Genomic DNA, 17,666 nt, shown 5'->3' with positions numbered 1-17,666 from the left:
GCACGCGTGATCAAGGTGCTTCAAATCCTATCGTAATTCTTCTCTTGTGGAAGGGGAAGAAGCGGAGAGGATCGTGCAAGAAGAAAACGAAATGGAACAAATGGACAGCGAAGAAGCCCTCTATTGGAAGAGGAAGAAGCAGCTGGAAGATGAGCAGGCCGAACAAGCTCGGGAAAAGTTCGTTCTGCTCATCCCTCACAAATCTGCGCATTTTATTAACAATCACTTGCAGCCAAGAAGCACGGTTCGGATTCGGCCGCGTCGAGGGCGAAGAACGCACAGGATGGCTGCTGAACATGCAGCCGGTAACCCTCTTCTCAAGATGAGTTGCATTTCTGGAGCGTAAGTTCACAATTCACCTTAATCCAGACCACCATGGAGGAAAAAGAGACTGGAATTACCAAGATGGCAATCGATTACTACTTCCTTCAAGATGTACGTTCCACACCATGTTCGTTCCCTTTCTTCCACGTTCTGTAACTAGGGATCTTGGTTTAGGATGGCTCCACCTTCAAAGTGACAGTGCCGCACAGCCCCTACTTCTACCTCGACGTCAAGGTGCTCTCCTTTCCTTTTTGATATGTCATGCTCTCGAGCGTGCTCACCGCGCCAAGCAAACAGGAAAAGTTCATTCCGGAGGTGGAGGCCTACCTCAAGCGCAAGTATGAGGGTGTGCAGAACATACAGTCAGTTGACAAAGAGGACTTGGAAATGGTGCGGCCCTGGCCTTCCTCTTGCACGGTGCAACTCTCGCGGTGTTTGTCGCTAACACTTTCCATCACTCCGACACACAGTCCAATCACTTGAACGGACTCCGTAAGCGGTATCTCAAGATCAGCTTCCACACCATCAAGGATCTCCTAGGCATGAGGAAGGATCTCGTGAAAATCATCGACGCCAACAGAAAGAAGAAAGGACTCGGCTCGGCCTACGACGGGGATCTCGGAATGTACGTGCACACTTGCTTTGTCCACCGGTGGCGACGGTAGATGACCTTCCAATTCCCCACAGGCGCAGCGTCTACGGAGAAGCCAAGACTAGCAAGCATGGCTCGTTGAAAGATCACATCATCGACATCAGGGAATCTGATGTGCCCTATTACATTCGTTGTGCCATTGATCACGGCATTCGTGTGGGTCTGTGGTATGATATCATCCCCGTGGAAGGAGGTACGACCCTCAGAAGATCCCTTTGGCGTTGCCCCGGGTCGCTCATTTCGTGCCGTGTGCAGGGTTCGAGCTTCGTAAAAAAGACGACGAGCACCGACCTGAACCAAGAGTCTGTGCCTTCGATATCGAGACTACCAAGCTGCCTCTCAAGTTCCCCGACCCGGAGTTCGATCGAGTGATGATGATTTCGTACATGCTCGACGGACAGGGCTACCTTATCGTCAACCGGTGCGTGATTGTTGAGGAAGCGGGCGCTTTGGTATTGGCAACTCACTCTTTCGGCTTTAACATTAATGCAGGGAGATCATCACTGAGGATATTGACGACTTTGAATATACGCCCAAGCCAGAGTACCCCGGGCCTTTCATTGTCTGGAACGAAGCCGATGAGGTAGCTCCCTTTTCTCGCGGTTTTGTCGAGAGGTATTGTTGATTCACTTCATGTTCGCTTTCAGGTTGGTCTCCTCAGGCGCTTCTTTGATCACATGAAAGAGGTCAAGCCCAACATCTACGTCACGTTCAACGGCGACTATTTCGATTGGCCGTTCGTCGAGCGCCGAGCCGAGGTGCATGGTATATCCATGTTCAATGAGATTGGCATGTGTGACCGAGCTAAGGAGGTACGTTGCTCGCCGGATGATGGTGATGTAGCGTCGATGTCTTTGCACTGATGCTACCGACCATCAGGGAACGGCTGCGGAGTACCGATCTCGCTTTGCCTCGCACATGGACGCCTTCAAATGGGTGAAACGAGATTCGTACCTGCCGCAGGGCAGCCAAGGCCTGAAGGCCGTCACAAAAGCCAAGCTCGGCTACGACCCGTTGGAGTTGGATCCTGAAGACATGGTGCCACTTGCGAGCAGGGACCCGAGGAAACTGGTACCTCTTCTCTTCGTGCCGCGTCTGTGGTGCTACGCTGCTAATGATATGCTCGACAGGCCTCATACTCAGTATCAGACGCCGTCTGTACCTACTACCTCTACATGCAATACGTGAACCCTTTCATCTTCTCGCTCTGCAACATCCTGCCCATGAACCCCGACGACGTGTTGAGGAAGGGCTCGGGCACCCTTTGCGAGACGCTGTTGATGGTGGAGGCCTTCGTCAAGAACATCATCTATCCCAACAAGCAGGTACTCGTCCGCACACTCACGCCTTGCCGTGTTTGATGTTGGTTCCCGATTCTCACGTTGGCTGGTTTCAGGAATCCGATCCTTCAAAGACGTACAAGGGCCACCTGCTGGAGTCAGAGACCTACATCGGAGGCCATGTCGAGTGTCTCGAAAGCGGCGTGTTCAGAAGGGACCTGCCCGTCAAGATGCGCATCCACAAGCCGCACGTGCGCCAGGTACTTGACATACTCTTTCTAGCAGTCGCACATTCACACCGCATGCGAACGCTCACTCACTCTTACTACCTTCCAGCTCATCGAAGACCTGGACGCTGCATTGGAGATGGAACTCGAAGTCAACGGCCTGAAGAAGGAGGACGTAAGCAACTTCGATGCAGTGCGAGACGACATCACTGCGCAGTTGTCCTCTCTCCTCAGCCTAGAGGAGGACAGCGAGCGGACTAAGGAAAAGGAAGATCTCATGAAGAAGAAGGACACCATTGTTGACGACGCCGACGACGAATGGCTCTACGTCAAGACTCTGCCCGTCATCATGCATCTCGACGTTGCCGCCATGTACCCCAACATCATCTTGACGAACCGTCTCCAGCCGTCAGCCATCGTATCCCCCGCCACATGCGCCGTGTGCGATTTCAACAGGCCCGGTGCCACCTGGTACGCGCCTTCGCACGTTTACTTTACTTTTAGTGGGAGTGGGCAGCTGAGCCCCTCCTTCTGCAGCCAGAGGAAGATGAATTGGACGTGGAAGGGCGAGTACATCCCTGCCACCCGCACCGAGTATGAGCTCGTCAAGTCGAAGCTGGAGACCGAGTGGATCCAGAAGGGCATCCGCTTGCCCGAGGCCAAGCAGAGAAAGGAGATCCAGAAGCGGCTTAAGCAGTACTCGCAGACCGTCTACAAGAAGCAGAAGGTCAAGGAGGAAGAGGAGCGGTACGTCGCAGCGTACATTCAATCAGACTTGGGAACGAACCCTGCTCATCTGCTACTTGGGTCTTTCTATCTGCAGGGAGGCCATCGTTTGCATGCGGGAGAATCCCTTCTACGTCGACACAGTGAGGGCGTTCCGTGACAGGCGATACACCTACAAGAATGCCCTCAAGGTGTGGCAGGGCAAGCTCAAGTCGGCTGAGAATGTACGTTGCTACCTTTAGTGCGACAGAGAGCAACCACCATCGGATGCTCATTGGCCTCGATTATGTATAGGCCCGGTCCGAAGGAGATGTCTACAACGCCAAGGGAAGGGTCATCCTCTACGACTCTCTGCAGTTGGCGCACAAGTGTATCCTCAACTCCTTCTACGGCTACGTGATGAGGCGCGGCGCCAGATGGTACTCAATGGAAATGGCCGGCGTAGGTTCGTATCGCGCAGATCTCAAGCGACGTTTATTCACCAACGCCGCACCAACTCACTCAACTTCTCCCTCCAGTAACCCACACCGGAGCGCAGATCATCAGGCAAGCGCGCCAGTCCGTCGAAAAGCTCGGCCGTCCGCTTGAGCTGGACACGGACGGTATCTGGTGTGCTCTGCCGGATCAGTTCCCCATGACCTTCGACTTCAAGATCAAGGCGTCGGGCAAGAGGTACCTCCTTTTCACTTTCTTCTTCAATGCTCACTAGGGTTGCCCCCTGATGGTTTCAATGTTGCTCTTTCAGCCACATCTTCATGTACCCGTGCACGATGCTCAACAAGCTAGTGGCGGACCACTTCACCAACGACCAGTACCACACCACCGATCCTGACAACCCCGAACACATCGAAATCAAGAAAGAGTGCTCTGTTCTCTTCGAGGGCGACGGTCCCTACAAGGTACGTGCGCACCCAAGTCCGAGCGACAGTCTCCGTAAGTTGACCTCTTTTATCCTCGCTCAGGCCATGATCCTGCCCGCCTCCAAGGAAGAGGGCAAGCTGATCAAGAAGAGGTATGCCGTGTTCGACAAACATGACAGACTCGTAGAACTCAAAGGTAACGCAGCATTCAAACAGATCACTCTGCATCAACTGTTCTGACCCTTTGGCGGTGTGCAGGTTTTGAGGTGAAGCGCCGAGGTGAGCTCAGGATGATCAAGGTATTCCAGGCCGAGGTATTCGAGAAGTTCCTCGAGGGCAAGACGCTGGAGGAGTGCTACGCAGCTGTGGGCAAGGTCGCAAACGACTACATGGACCTACTCTACAACAAAGGCTCCAAGCTGCCCGACGAAGAGCTGCTCGATCTCATCTCCGAAAGGTATGGCGTCACTATCCATTTCACGTAGCGAAAGTCATCACTGAGGCCATTCTTTGTTTGACAGCCGCAACATGTCGAAGACACTGGCGGAGTACGGAACTCAGAAGTCCACCTCTATCACTACCGCTAAGCGTCTGGGCGAGTTCCTGGGTCTCGAGATGGTCCAGGAGAAGGGTATCACGTGCAAATACATCGTTGCTAAGGTGCCTTACCCCAGCGTTTGCCTGTTGTAACAACTTGGCTAACTTCTTCCATACAACTTGCAGAAACCCGCTGGCGCGCAAGTGACTGACCGCGCCGTGCCGGTCAAAATCTTCTCAAGCGAAGTGGCGCCGGAGAGGCGTCAGTACTTCCTCAAGAAGTGGTGTCAGGACGAGCGCATGACCAACTTCGCCATCCGCGACATCATCGATTGGGACTACTACATTGGTACGTGGCTCCGTCCCACACCCGGTGGTTGTGCCGGTAGGAAGACTTACCCAAGCGCACCTACCCTACGTTAATAGAGCGTCTCGGAGGTACGGTCCAGAAGATCATCACCATTCCGGCAGCCCTGCAGAACGTGGAGAATCCGGTCCCTCGCGTGGTTCACCCGCCGTGGCTCCTCCAGCGACTCAAGGAGCACAAGCAAACGAGGATCAACAGCCACTTCTTCTTCGTCAAGAAGATCGGAGGTACGCCGTTCACAACCAAGCTCTCTGCACCACACGCGGTCGTTACTCAACAACCATCTCTATCTGCAGGTGACAAGGGGAAAGACAAGGTGGTTGGCGACATCGAGGATGGGCTGATGCATCTGGACAAAGGAGCTGCGGACGGAGACATGGTCAAGTTCCCTCCAAAGGCCATCGTGCGGCTTCACAAGAGGTAGATGCAAACCTTTTCTCTCACAAACACACTGACTTGATGGGCTAGCATTAACATGTCACGCGCCTCTTAGGGGAAGGAATGACGATGTAGAGCAGGACGATGGCACCGCGGGTATGATGGACAGTCCGCAGAGGCAACCGGAGCGAAAGAAGACCAAGGGGAAATCCAAGGCTGACGAAGAGGAGGAACTGCTGGCGGAGGAGACCACACCCGAACCCGATCAGGAGGAAGACTACGTCGAGTGGCTGCGGTGGAAGAAGCGGCAGTGGAAGCGCATGCGCGCATTGAGGAAGCTGAGGCGGAAGGAGGGCGCTCAGCCGGGTACCTCTATTGCCAAAGGTATGTCCCCATTTCTGTTAGGCGTCTTCTCCTGCGCGCCCACGTTGGCTCATCCCATTTGTCGTATCTACACATGCAGGCGTTGGTGTCAACTCAGTGGTCTCCTACGCGAGACGTCAGCGCGCTGCGCTATTGGAGGGTGTCTGGGAGATCATCGAGATCCGACCCCTCGCCCACTCTGTGAACCATTTCCGTACTTGGTACATTTCCGCTCCGATCATTGTGCCTGGCCAGGCCCATTCTCTGATCATCACTGTGCCGCTTTCCTCTGTTCTGTCCACCACAGGGTCCTTGTCGGTGATGCGCTGCATTCGCTCACACTCGAGGTCCCTCGGGTGTACTACATCAACTACCGCAAAGCGCCGAGCCCGCACGAGCTGGTAACCTCCTTGCCACTGAAATGGTCATTTGTCGCGCTTGTGTGATTCTCAATGGACTCACCCTCTTACGCCCGCACAGCCACCCAACGCAACGAAGGTAGACAAAGTTGTTCTTCCCAGGAACACGGAAGTGCAGCACCTGTACCAGGTTCAGGCAACCGAGCTGGAGTATCAGGGCATGCTACTTGATCTAGAGACCAGGCAAAACGTCGAGGGCATATACGAGGTGCCTTTAGACCAATCGTGAGGTGGGTATGTTCGTATGAATCCTAACCTTTTGCCTCCTCCCAGACACAAACTCCACTACTCTTCCGGGCGCTGGTGCATGCCGGAGCTGTTTGTCGACTCACGCCCGCGGCGAAGAAGGAGCGACGCAGACAGGACAGCGACATCTTCTCGCTGCTCGAGGCACGTGATGATCTTTACTCTGCGTTTGCGTTGGGCTTGCGCGTTTCGAGTACTTATGCGATCTGTTCCCTTGCAGTTGGACTTCATGCCAGCGGAGGGCGGCTTCAAGGTTGCGCCGGCGCCGGCGAGCACGCAAGCCGCGCAGCCGTATCTGAACAACCAGGCCGACCGCTACCATAACATCTACCTCTACTGCAGCTTTTCGACCGACGGCAAGCGCGGCATGATCGGCATCTTCCCGTCCTGGGCACCTCCCGGCTCGGAGGACGCGCGCAAGCAGGCTCACGTCCTCGTGATTCACCCCTACAGCCGCAACCTGACTGCCACGAAGGGGGTGGAAAAGCGCTTCTCCGGTACCGCCCTCCCTCCCTCGGTTCAGCCGACAGCTCTGGTCTGACAAATTTCTGTGCAGACAAACTGCCCGAGAGGGAGCACGACGTACAGCGCTTTACGAGCGTTACGGAGGCCCTCCGGTCCGTCAACAAGCGATTGAAGGAATACAAGGACCAATCCCACAAGCCCACCGTGCTGGTACGCTCCACCCCCTTCCCCCGAAGGGCAAGACCGAAGGTGGGCTACCCGCTTACGAAACCATTCTTGATGCGTCAAGATCACGCAAACGGCTGTGGAGGAGGACCGTCTGGAATCGTACTTCCCGGCCATGCGCGAGTTCCCTCGCACGGCCATCCCCGGCAACGAGCGGGACAACAACTACCCTCCTCTGGCCTGGGAAGACTACGCCGCTGACGTCCTCACCTCTCGATTCGGGTACTGTCCCGCCCAAATGTTGCCATGAGCGCAAGAACTTGCTGCTGACATCGTACCTACCGCCATCGACAGTGACTCGGCTCAGTGGTGGGAGTCGCAGGTTGGAATGTGCAACTATGCTAACGTACCCATCGGCAACATGACCTCGGACTGCATGGTCCTCATCTCCGATATCCTGTTCGCACGGTAAAAGCCCTCATCTCCTTGAAGTGTGGTTTGTCTTTTTCTTTGTGTGACTCACTCCTTTCTTGGCCTATGATTTCCAGCATGCTCAAGAGAGACAACCAAGTGTTGTGGGCGGCGGAGCGAGAGCGGCCTGACTTTGCCGGCAAGGAGGGCGATGACAACTTCTTCGACTCCATGGCCACCACAGACGAAATGGTTCGCGAGCCTGGCCCTCACTTCCTCTCGGCCCTACCCGACAGAGGAACCTCCGTCACGCAGTTTCGCTCACCCTCTCATTCGTGCAGCTCTATCCTGAGGTGGTGACGCCCGACTGCTACAGCTGCATCTGCGCCGAATTGAACATCCATTTGCTGGCGATGAACACTGTGCTGGAATCCAACCGTATCCACGAGATTGAGGGCACCGCCGCCGACAACGTCGTCACATTCAGCTTCACGGGGAGCGACGTACGTCCTGGCCTTTCGTCCAGCCTTCTCTCGGCTTGTGCTGCATCTATTCGGATTGGCTGGGATTCCAACTCTTGGCCCTACATCAGGTGCTGCGGGTGGACGAAGCGTCGGGCTGTGGCAAGGCCTTCAGCATGCTCAAGGCAATGCTCGGCCGATGGGATAGCGACTGCAACCAGGGCAACAATTACGCCGACGTGTTGGTCACGCACTTCTACCGCTGGCTTTCGAACACGCGCTCGCTGCTCTACGATCCTGCGATCCACCGATACGTGCAGTTGCTGATGCGCAAGGTCTTCCTCCACCTCATCGCCCAGTTTAAGCACCTGGGCGGTAAGATCGTCTATGCCACCTTCAACAAGCTCATCATCAGCACGAACAAGCCTGAACTCGAAAGCGCCGAGCAGTACATGAACTACATCCTCGGCGAAACACGGTAAGTTATCCTTCCTTCGCGCACCACCGAGCGAGCATTGTACTGATTCAGTTGTTGCTCCTCCTCCAGTAAAAACCCGATGTTCAAGTCGCTGGTGCTGGAGCCACGTCAATACTGGTACCGCCTTTGCTTGCCACTCGCATACCGGAGTTGGCTAGAAGCTAACCTCTTTGTAATTGTTGCCTGATCGTGTAAACAGGGCCACGCTGCTGTTCAAGGACAGAGCCAACCACGGAGGAATTCCCGCCATCGACAAGGAGAATGTGGCGGTGGTGATGGGCGAGGAGAACGGCCCCCAGTCACAGAGCGAACCCCAGTCCCAGTCCCAGAGCAAGGGGTACGTCCACATCTACCCGCTGTGCTTGATGGCCGGTCACTCAACTCACGGAGGGGTCCATGTGGAGCAGGGATGGAGAGTCGATCATCTCGCACTGGAACATGGCCGAATTCCTGCCGACGAAGCTGCAAGACCACTTCATCATCGCCATTTCTTCGTTCATCCTGAGCGTGCACAAGAACAGGCTGCTGCACTACAAGTTGCAAAAGGACAGAAAGACTCGTACGTCCCCCTGCTTCTGTGCAATTCAGAGGTTTCTGAGTTAACTCTTGCGCTCAACAGTGGGCGATGCGTCCGAGACGAGCACGGGGAAGCGAGCGAACGTTCTCGATCAGCGCGTGTACTCGGAAGAGGATGAAGAGGCCTCCGAGGTGAAGGAGCTCAAGGAGATCATTCCCCTTCGATTCATGCAGAAGCTGTTCACCCTCGTGCAGGACATCCAGAAGATCACCATCGAGATTTCCGAGGACCAGAAGAGGCGACGAGGAAGGTACGACTTGAGCCCCACTTCTTTGCTCTCAAAGCCATCACCTCGCCCAGCCACTGGACCAGCCGTTGACAACGACACCCGCAGGTATCAATCGTTTGCTATTTCCAAGGCCATCGACAAGAACCCGACGCTGGAGTTCGTCAAGTTCGTCTCGCACGCCATGTCCATCGACAAGACCCTGCGACCACAGGTCACCCCTCCCCGTCTATCACCACCCAACCCCACGCTGTTACGCAGCACGAGTATGGTCTGACCTCGACTCTCTCATTCTCTTCGCTTGCAGACCGACAAGCTGCGCAAGAGCTTGTTGAAGCTCATCAACGTGATGCCGTTCTCGCAAGAGGCGCAGTACCAGGAGCCGTGCCAATCGTTCCGCCTGCCCGTGATCTGCACCTTCTGTTCGGCCACGCGCGATGTCGACCTGCTGCGCGATGTCGACCTGCTGCAAGGTAGACCTAAACCCCACGCAACAGATGGGGAGGTGGTCGTGTTGCTCATCCCTTCTTTCACCCGCAGGCGATGAAGGCTGGAGGTGCATGTACTGCAAACACGGCATCGACAAGCAGGAGGTGGAGATGCGGCTGGTTTCGATCTTCCAGAAGCACTGGTGCGTGCGCACTCGCATGTTGGTTGAGACCTGTGGTCAACAGCTCCACATTCTCGTTCTCACATGTTCACTCCTCAATGCAGCTTGGCGTACCAGTTCCAGGACGTGACGTGCAAGAAGTGCTCCACCGTGAAAGCCGACTTCATGGGCGTGCGATGCAAGAAGTGCTCCACGTCCGAGTTCGTGCCGCGGATCCCGCCGGCTCAGTTCAGGAAGAGGTACACACCCGAACCCGCACTGTTCAGTTTTGCCTTTGCCTCTTCTCACACATGCTCAATCTCACATCGCCACGCGGTTCAGGATGCGAGAGTTCCTTGACGTGGCCGAGGTGCACCAGTTTGATTACCTGCGAAGCGCTGCAGAGGACGTCCTCTACGAATGAGGCTGCCTGCAGCCGCCGCCTCAGAGGCACTGACCGCTGGCTCTGCAGAGCGTGTACCGCACGTCTTGCGTTCTTCGTTCGCCGGATAGGTCGTTTGCGTTTTCGTGGTGCCAGGGGCTCCCCCCATTCCAGGCCAACGCCGAATTGCTGACCAGTGGCTGCGCTCGCTTTCTCCGCTTCGCTCCCAGTAAATACAACTGGCACAACGATACATTCGATTTGCACACACATCAGATTTCACATTGAGGGAGATGGCGCAACAGAACTACCTTCGTCTGGGCGATACTGCCCCTGATTTCGAGGCTGATTCCACTCAGGGTCGCATCAGCTTCCACAAGTGGAAGGAGGGCAAGTGGGCCATCCTCTTCTCGCACCCTGGTGGTACGCGCACAACCATCTGCAGCATGTTTTGCGCGGAACTACTCCTCCCCACACATCACCCTCATCATGTGCGAACTCAGATTCCCAATCTTCCCATTCTCTCTTTAGATTACACGCCCGTGTGCACCACCGAGCTGGGCATGACCGCCAAGCTGCAGCCCGAGTTTGCCAAGAGGAACACGCTCGTCATCGGCCTCAGCGTGGACAACGTCGATGACCACCACGGTACGTACCGTGTGTCATACCTTCGTTGGCTCTGCGCCAGCGCAGTTAGCAACTGACCCCGCTGCGTGCTCGCGCCATAGGGTGGGTCAAGGACATTGAGACGACGCAGAACTGTACGGTGAACTACCCCATCGTGGCCGACCCGGACAGGACGGTGGCCGAGACCTACGGCATGATCCACCCCAACTCGCCCCACACCATGGCCGGCAAGCTCACCGTCCGCACCGTCTGGATCATCGACCCCAACAACAAGGTCCGCCTCAACCTCACCTACCCCGCTGCCACCGGTACCCTCCTCTTCTTGCGTCGTGTGTTGTGTGTGTGTGCGTGTGTCGTGTGTGTTGTGTGTGTGTGTTGTGTGTGTTGGTGCCACGAAGCTGATATCGGGACGGGGTGCACGCAGGCCGTAACTTCAACGAGGTGATGCGCGTGCTCGATGCGCTGCAGCTGACGGACAACTACAAGGTGGCCACCCCCGTCAACTGGGAGCAGGGCCAGGACTGCGTGGTGCTTCCCACCATCTCCACCGAGGACGCCAAGAGCCTCTTCCCCAAGGGCGTCACCGAGGTCACCCCCTACCTCAGGCTCACCCCGCAGCCCAACCTTCCCTGAAGCACCCCCCCCCCCATCTACCCAAGCAAGCTTGAAGATGAAGACAAACGCGTTTCTCGCCTTCTTCTTCTTTCTCTTCAACAAACGAACTGAGCTCAGTGGTCGTCGGCCAGGCTGATGTCCTCCAGCGCCTCTGCGCGCCGACCACAAGGGGAAGTGTTAGGGGGCGCAGTGAGGGAAGAGGCTCTTGGTGAGGGGGGGGGCAGGCACCAGAGAAGGGGTTGAACTCGAAGCTGTCCGAAGACTCGCTGAGGGCTCGGGGCGAGCCAGATGATGAAGATATGCTGTAGGGCGACGACGTGTAGGGGCCTCTATTCGTCGCGAGCGCGCTGGAGGAGGCGGTCGAGCCTCGATTCAGGCGCGATACCGCCCGCACTAACGGAGGGGCGCTGGCCGCCTGGGTCGACGCACGGCCTCGCGAGTCGGCCATGCTCATCCGCCGCTTCGTCATGGTCGCCGCCCGGCTCTTCTTGATGATCGTCGCCCGCACCTCCGGAGTGATGGTGACGACGTCGAGGAACCGGCGCCGGCGCAGGGCCATGCCCAGGTCCAGGAAGAACTCCTCGGCCGCGGCCTCCCAGTCCCGCGACCGCCACATCTCCCAGCCGACCGTGTACGTGACTCGAATGATGCGCTGCATGCGCTTGTTCGTGCCCTCCGTCAACCGGAACGTGCATCGATCGCCCAACGTCATTATGGTTTGATCTGAAGTGGTGGAGGCCATGCACGCGTTACGTGAACAGGTGCGCTTGGTCCTGGTCGATGACGTGAATGAAAGTGAAGGAGGTGCCGCACTTGGGTTGGACTCGACGATGTTCATGCCGTGGCTCTGCGCGATTAGGCGGATGAGCTCCATGATGGCCTCGGCAGGCGCGGTCATCCGCACGTAGGCCACGCGTAACCGCTCCTCGGGGATGTGCAGTGTGGATTCCTTGAGTTCGTGAGCTCTTCTCATTTTCAGCGGTAGCGCTTCTGCGCGAAGGTTCAAGTCTAAACGAACAAGGAACCCGACATGCTGTGGTGTTCAGGTGGTTACCTTTCATTGACCTCAGCACTCGGTACTTGGCCATCACTTTGCCCAGCCGGTTCCAGAGCGAGCTATGGTCGCAGTTTAGTGAAAAGCACGATATGGAGGGGAGCAGTGTTGGGGGAGCCGTACATCTCCTCTTCGTCCTGGTAGCGGACATCGACGATGGTGTGCGAGAATTCGAAGGCGAAGCTCACCCTGCACTGCTGCCGGGAGCTGTCCATGGCGGTCCACTGTTCAGCGTCGACGTCGCTCGTGCTGATGGTGAACCCGTGCTTGGTGACGAACAGCCTGCACATATTCTGTGACAAGCAAGAGTTGTGACCACGAACAAGTGGCGAAGAAGTGACCACCTTCCTTCGCTTCCCACACTGGGCCATACGGACCTTGATGCAGGAGTGCCCAACATCCTTGCGCACGTAAGCGCGCCATGAACCTCTGGCCTGCGAAAATGTGTCCACGGAGAGTGGGTCGACGACGGAAGAGGACCAAATCTTGTGCATCCGGCCACAACACCCACAGCCAGGGAGCCTCTTGTTTGTTGTTTTTATTTCCCTCACCCTTTTCTCCTGTTCACTCCTTGGCGAAACGACGCATCGAAATTTCGATGATAAATTGTTCGAGTAATTTATTCGCTGAATTCGAAAATTTTCTTGTAACCACAATCAACCAATTCAGAAACGGAAGAGAAGCGCGCCAAGTTGTTCACGCGAAGGAATTGGATCGTAGCGAGTAGCGCAACTGCCGGCGCGAAGCAAGTAGCAAAGGAAAGAGGAGGAGTGAAAGCATAATCAGAAACGACAACGTCAATCTTAGCACTACAAAATGTCGCAGCCGGAGGTTGACTACGCACCCATCGGAGAGGAAGAGATGAAACTCGCCTTCCAAGCCATCGATCAGGAGCAACGCGAAGGTCCGTTTTCATTCTCATCTTTTCGCTATTTCATCATCTCATCTTTCATCACTTTCGCATAATCGCAACTCCTTGCCGCGCCTCTACACGGTTGCCAATGTTCATCTCATCTGCTACAAATCTGCTGTGTTATGACAGGGAACAACCAGGTCAACGCCAGCAACTCGGCCCAACAGCAGAACCAGCATCACCAAACCACGCAACACCTGCCAGCCTACGTGCGCACCACGCCCGGCATCCCGACCCACTTCGACACGCCGCGGTCGGGCGGGCTCACGCAGCAGGCCGCCTCGCGCTCGGTGAGCAAGCCCCCGCCGGGCGCCAACGTGACCCAGCAGGAGACCCAGACGCAACCCTACCAGCCCCAGCCGCCTCAGGCCAAGCGCCCCAACCTCTTCTCCCTCTCGGGGTCCTCCTCCGCAAGTTCTTCCTCCTCTTCTTCCTCTTCCTCCTCTTCATCGTCGTCGTCTTCTTCTCCTTTCTCCACTTCGTTCTCCTCTACGTCGCCTTCGTCCCTCGCTGGGCAGCAGCCGCGCACTTCGCCTCCGCGCGCCTTCACGCCCAACGCCCGCGGCGTCGGCGTCGGCGGAGGCGGCTACTCGGCTCCGTCGTCGTCATCGACTTCGCCGTTTTCGGCGAATGCCACCTCTCAGCAGCAGGGTCCCCTCTCCGCTGGCCAGTCTCCCTCCAATCACGGCGCCGCCGGCGCTGGTCAACAGCTCCAGCCGCCGCCGCCGCAACAGCAGACCCAGCCGGGTGGCGGCTCGCCGTACGTGGCTCCGACGTCGTCCTACGCTGCAGGGCCTGGCGTGCAGGGTGGTGGTGGTGGTGCGCCGATGAGCGAGGACGCGGTGACGGCGGCCATTCAGCAGATGAAGGAGGAGGAGCGGCGCCGTAAGGAGGAGCGGAAGCGGAAGCGCGAGGAGGAAGAGAGCTGGGCGCGCATGGTGCGCGGCAAGCTCGACCAGGAGGCCGAGAAGATCGACAAATACGAACAGTCGACCCACGACTCCAACCGCGAGCTCTACGCCCTCTTCAACGACCTCCAGTGCATCTCTCACGAGTTCGTCTCCCCTCCCCGAGTTCCCCTTCTTTCGTCTTCGTACTTTTGTTGACTGTTTGTTTCGTTCTTTTTCGTGTGCTGCGCAGTTTTGGGATCCAGTTCGAGACGCCCGAGCTGGTGGTGGTTGGCATGCAATCGGACGGCAAATCGAGCTTCATCGAAGCTTTGCTCGGCTTCCAGTTCAACATCGTCGAAACCAGTACGGACGCTTCCCCCCCCCAAAAGTGGCGTGCGTAGCAGTTCTGTATTCTCATCGTACCGGGGTACTACAGACATAGGCACGCGTAGGCCGCTCATCCTGCAGATGATCAACAACCCGGAGAGGGACATCCCCAACTGCCGCTTCCGCAGGGAGAACGCCTACAACGAAGGCGAGGCGGGGCAACAGGCAGTCGAAGCCGGTACCGACCAACACTCACCCTCTGCACTTGGCGGCCCGCAAGTCAATGCTGACAGGCCTCTCCTGCTAGATACGTGGGAGCCGCGCGACACACCGATCGAGGACCTGGTCCACGAGATCGTGAGGCGGACCAATGAGAAGGCTGGCCGTGGGGAGCACGTCAGCGCCGCGCCCATCATCCTCCGCGTTGAGTACGCCCACTGCGCCAACCTGACCATCTACGACACGCCCGGCTTCCGCCTCGGAGGCGATGTACGCCCTCCTGGTCCCCCTTGCTCTCTGTCGGTTGTTTGTAGTACACTCACTCCTTGGGTCGCCTCCAGGAAAAACTGCGCGCCGACATCCAGCGCATGGTCGAGCGGCTGATGCAGCCCGCGAACCGCATCATCGTTTGCTTGGAGCAATCGACGGTGGAGTGGGCCAACACGTCGTCGCGGCCGATCGTGCGCCGCTTCGATCCCACCTTCTCGCGCACCGTGCTGGTGAACACCAAGTTCGACAACCGCGTGAAGGAGCTGCGCACGCCCGAGTCGGCGGCCAAGTACCTCATGGGTGAGAACCTGCCCGAGGGCAAGAAGCCCTTCTTCATCTCCCTCCCCGTACGCCGCAATCTCGACAGCGAGCGCTTCCGCGACGGGATCAAGGAATGCTACCTCGACGACTTCCGTCGTCTCCTCGAGATCAAGTTCCAAGAGCAAGAGTACGAACTGTGTCGTGTATGTCGTGTCGTGTCGTGTCGTGTCGTGTCGTGTCGTGTCGTGTCGTGTCGTGTCGTGTCGTGTCGTGTCGTGTCGTGTCGTGTCGTGTCGTGTCGTGTCGTGTCGTGTCGTGTCGTGTGTTCTGGATTGCACGAGCTAACTGAAGCGGGCGTGGCTACTAGTTTCGCCGAGCAGGTGGGGTTCCACCGCGTGAAGGCCTATCTCGAGCGCATGCTCACCGAGAAGTACTACGCGAGCGTGCCGCCCACCCTCCACATGCTGGACAACATCTGCAAAGAGAGCGAGCGGGTGCGTCGTCGCCCATAGCCCCCCCCCTCCTCTCAAGCCATGCTAACTGCTCGTGTTCGATTCGATTCAGGAGTTGCAAATGGTGCGGCGTGAGCTCGAGTCGAACAATCTCGAGCTGCTGCGCAACAAGGTGAATCGCTACGTGCAGTCGTTCATCCTCCTGATCGAGCGTCTCCTCGAGGGTTCGATCATCGGCAGCCCCGACACCTTCGGCGAGACCCTGCAGGAGGAGAAGGCCGCCAGCGGCATCGGCGAGTGGCCGGCCCATGGCATCGAGTACGACATCCAGAACAGCCACTACAAGATCTACGGTGGCGCCCAGTACGAGCGCCTGCTCAACGAATTCGAATACGTCGCCCACAGCAAAGGTGCGCATCGGAGGCCTCCCTCTCGACTGCTACTGTCATTTCGATCGATGCGGGGCAGCTCACGTTTGTTCTTCTTCGTTTCTTTTAGAGTTCCCCTTCATTTCTATTCACGAGGTGGCGTCGGCCATCGGCACGTCCAAGTACCACAACGTGCCGGTTTTCGAAACAGCGGTAATCTCTGCCCCACTCTTCTCAATGCACTTTGCCGCAGCCGCGAGCGCGAGGCCACTCGAGTCTAATTCTTTCTCTCGTTGGATGCTTCGGTACGGCAGGCAAGCGATATTGTGCAGATCAAGGCCCGCAAGGAGCTGCAGCCGCTGATCGACGTGGTGCTCGCACGCTGCTCGTACGTGTTCAAGCGCCTGTGCGACGTCGGCATCTCGGTCATGAAGGGCGGCGAGAGCGGCGTGCTCAACGTCTACGAGCCGTTCATCAAGGAGCTTCGCGCCGTGTACGGTGGGTTCATCGACAGCGTGGAGGAGCTCTGTCGGTCGAAGCTGATGGACGACTTCGAGACCTTCACCAAGATCCTCGATTGGGACCTGCTCACCGGCCTCTCCGATCTCGGCAAAGAGTGCGCGCTCCCTTCATTCTTCTTTCTTTCTTTCTTTCTTTCTTTAAGGTTCTCTTCTTTGGTTGCTCACGTTTTGTCGCCACACGGTGATCATAATGATGGTGTGTGACGGGATGATTGAAGATACGACTATCTCGCCAGGGATGCTGCACAGACTCATGAACGAGTCACGCAGATGATGCAACGCAACGAAGGCAGCGCCAGTACGTTCCTACCTTGCATGATCAACAACAGGCGTTCTTTTTCAATTTTTTGAATTAACGCCTGATGTGCGCCGTACGAAGTGAACATAGAGGGGAGCAGGTCGCGCAGGATCGGTGAATCTGCCTACAACCAAGTGTGCACCATGTCGGCGCGGCTCTTCGCTGGCATCCGCTTCTTCTTCGTCAAATACGTCCGGAACAAGCTCAACGCCTTCTTCCTCGACCCAATGTATATCTGCCCCTCCCCCCCTCCACGACCCTGCGTACTCTGCGTCTCACGCAACCACATCTGCGTCGCGCACACAGGTTTCAGAGGCTGGGCGGTGAGGTGACGGATCACTTCCGTAAGCTCACGGACGATCGATTCTCGGAGCTGTTCGCCCTCGGTGCCGTCGAGCTGAAGGAGCGCGCAGTCATGCTGGAGAACCAGCTTGTCCACTGCACGGCGAGCCGCGATCGCTTCAAGGAGGGTACGTCCACGCATCGCGTCCTCGCTCCTTCCTTCCCTCTTCTTGAGGGCTGACCATCACCTCTTCTCTTTCTCCTTCTTCTCCTTCTCATCAGTCTATCAGCGCCTGCTGAGCCGAGCCGACAATTAGCGCTCCCTCTCTGCCCCGACGCCCGTGTGACGTTCAAAAAATATTGTGTGTGGTGTGTGTTGTTACCCTGTACATCTTCTTCCATAAACATGTTGTTTCCTTTGTCGCAAGCGTGTGTG

The 17,666-nt window shown here is 56.9% G+C and overlaps 4 protein-coding genes across 4 annotated transcripts; 3 read left to right on the top strand and 1 right to left on the bottom strand.

Annotated features, from left to right (window-relative positions):
* Window positions 1-375: 375 nt before the first annotated feature.
* ACA1_369010 (polymerase (DNA directed), epsilon, putative) lies at window positions 376-10,175 on the top strand (the record flags this gene model as incomplete). Its single annotated transcript, XM_004340141.1, is given in 45 exon segments — window positions 376-435; window positions 499-558; window positions 622-714; window positions 795-949; window positions 1,012-1,169; window positions 1,232-1,397; window positions 1,469-1,559; window positions 1,624-1,788; window positions 1,856-2,014; window positions 2,032-2,047; window positions 2,120-2,301; window positions 2,373-2,516; window positions 2,593-2,901; window positions 3,001-3,230; window positions 3,307-3,433; window positions 3,504-3,654; window positions 3,728-3,881; window positions 3,955-4,108; window positions 4,172-4,265; window positions 4,328-4,526; window positions 4,591-4,729; window positions 4,793-4,955; window positions 5,033-5,200; window positions 5,270-5,393; window positions 5,467-5,717; window positions 5,815-5,935; window positions 6,022-6,115; window positions 6,195-6,341; window positions 6,407-6,527; window positions 6,616-6,876; window positions 6,936-7,054; window positions 7,134-7,291; window positions 7,364-7,477; window positions 7,558-7,672; window positions 7,762-7,923; window positions 7,947-8,359; window positions 8,429-8,476; window positions 8,559-8,696; window positions 8,767-8,918; window positions 8,979-9,186; window positions 9,271-9,376; window positions 9,470-9,635; window positions 9,703-9,793; window positions 9,877-10,011; window positions 10,094-10,175. 45 exon segments carry the CDS (start codon window positions 376-378, stop codon window positions 10,173-10,175), a joined length of 6,663 nt encoding a protein of 2,220 aa, XP_004340189.1.
* A 251-nt stretch (window positions 10,176-10,426) lies between these two features.
* Window positions 10,427-11,393, top strand: ACA1_369000 (peroxidase; the record flags this gene model as incomplete). Its single annotated transcript, XM_004340140.1, has 4 exons — window positions 10,427-10,556; window positions 10,665-10,781; window positions 10,862-11,068; window positions 11,185-11,393. The coding sequence occupies 4 exons, from the start codon at window positions 10,427-10,429 to the stop codon at window positions 11,391-11,393; spliced, it is 663 nt and encodes a 220-aa protein (XP_004340188.1).
* A 95-nt stretch (window positions 11,394-11,488) lies between these two features.
* Window positions 11,489-12,719, bottom strand: ACA1_368990 (uncharacterized protein; the record flags this gene model as incomplete). Its single annotated transcript, XM_004340139.1, has 5 exons — window positions 11,489-11,526; window positions 11,604-12,098; window positions 12,189-12,365; window positions 12,430-12,491; window positions 12,553-12,719. 5 exons carry the CDS (start codon window positions 12,717-12,719, stop codon window positions 11,489-11,491), a joined length of 939 nt encoding a protein of 312 aa, XP_004340187.1.
* Window positions 12,720-13,245: 526 nt separating this feature from the next.
* Window positions 13,246-17,547, top strand: ACA1_368980 (dynamin domain containing protein; the record flags this gene model as incomplete). Its single annotated transcript, XM_004340138.1, has 14 exons — window positions 13,246-13,333; window positions 13,472-14,381; window positions 14,483-14,595; window positions 14,669-14,797; window positions 14,867-15,048; window positions 15,120-15,496; window positions 15,677-15,803; window positions 15,874-16,171; window positions 16,260-16,327; window positions 16,444-16,745; window positions 16,869-16,948; window positions 17,030-17,177; window positions 17,255-17,418; window positions 17,513-17,547. The coding sequence occupies 14 exons, from the start codon at window positions 13,246-13,248 to the stop codon at window positions 17,545-17,547; spliced, it is 3,021 nt and encodes a 1,006-aa protein (XP_004340186.1).
* Between the last annotated feature and the right edge of the window lie 119 nt (window positions 17,548-17,666).

The sequence above is a fragment of the Acanthamoeba castellanii genome (assembly GCF_000313135.1).
Source record: "Acanthamoeba castellanii str. Neff unplaced genomic scaffold scf7180000084664, whole genome shotgun sequence".
NCBI lineage: Eukaryota > Discosea > Longamoebia > Acanthamoebidae > Acanthamoeba > Acanthamoeba castellanii.
The sequence above is the reverse complement of the archived record's forward strand: the minus strand, read 5'-3'. Positions and strand labels throughout refer to the sequence as shown.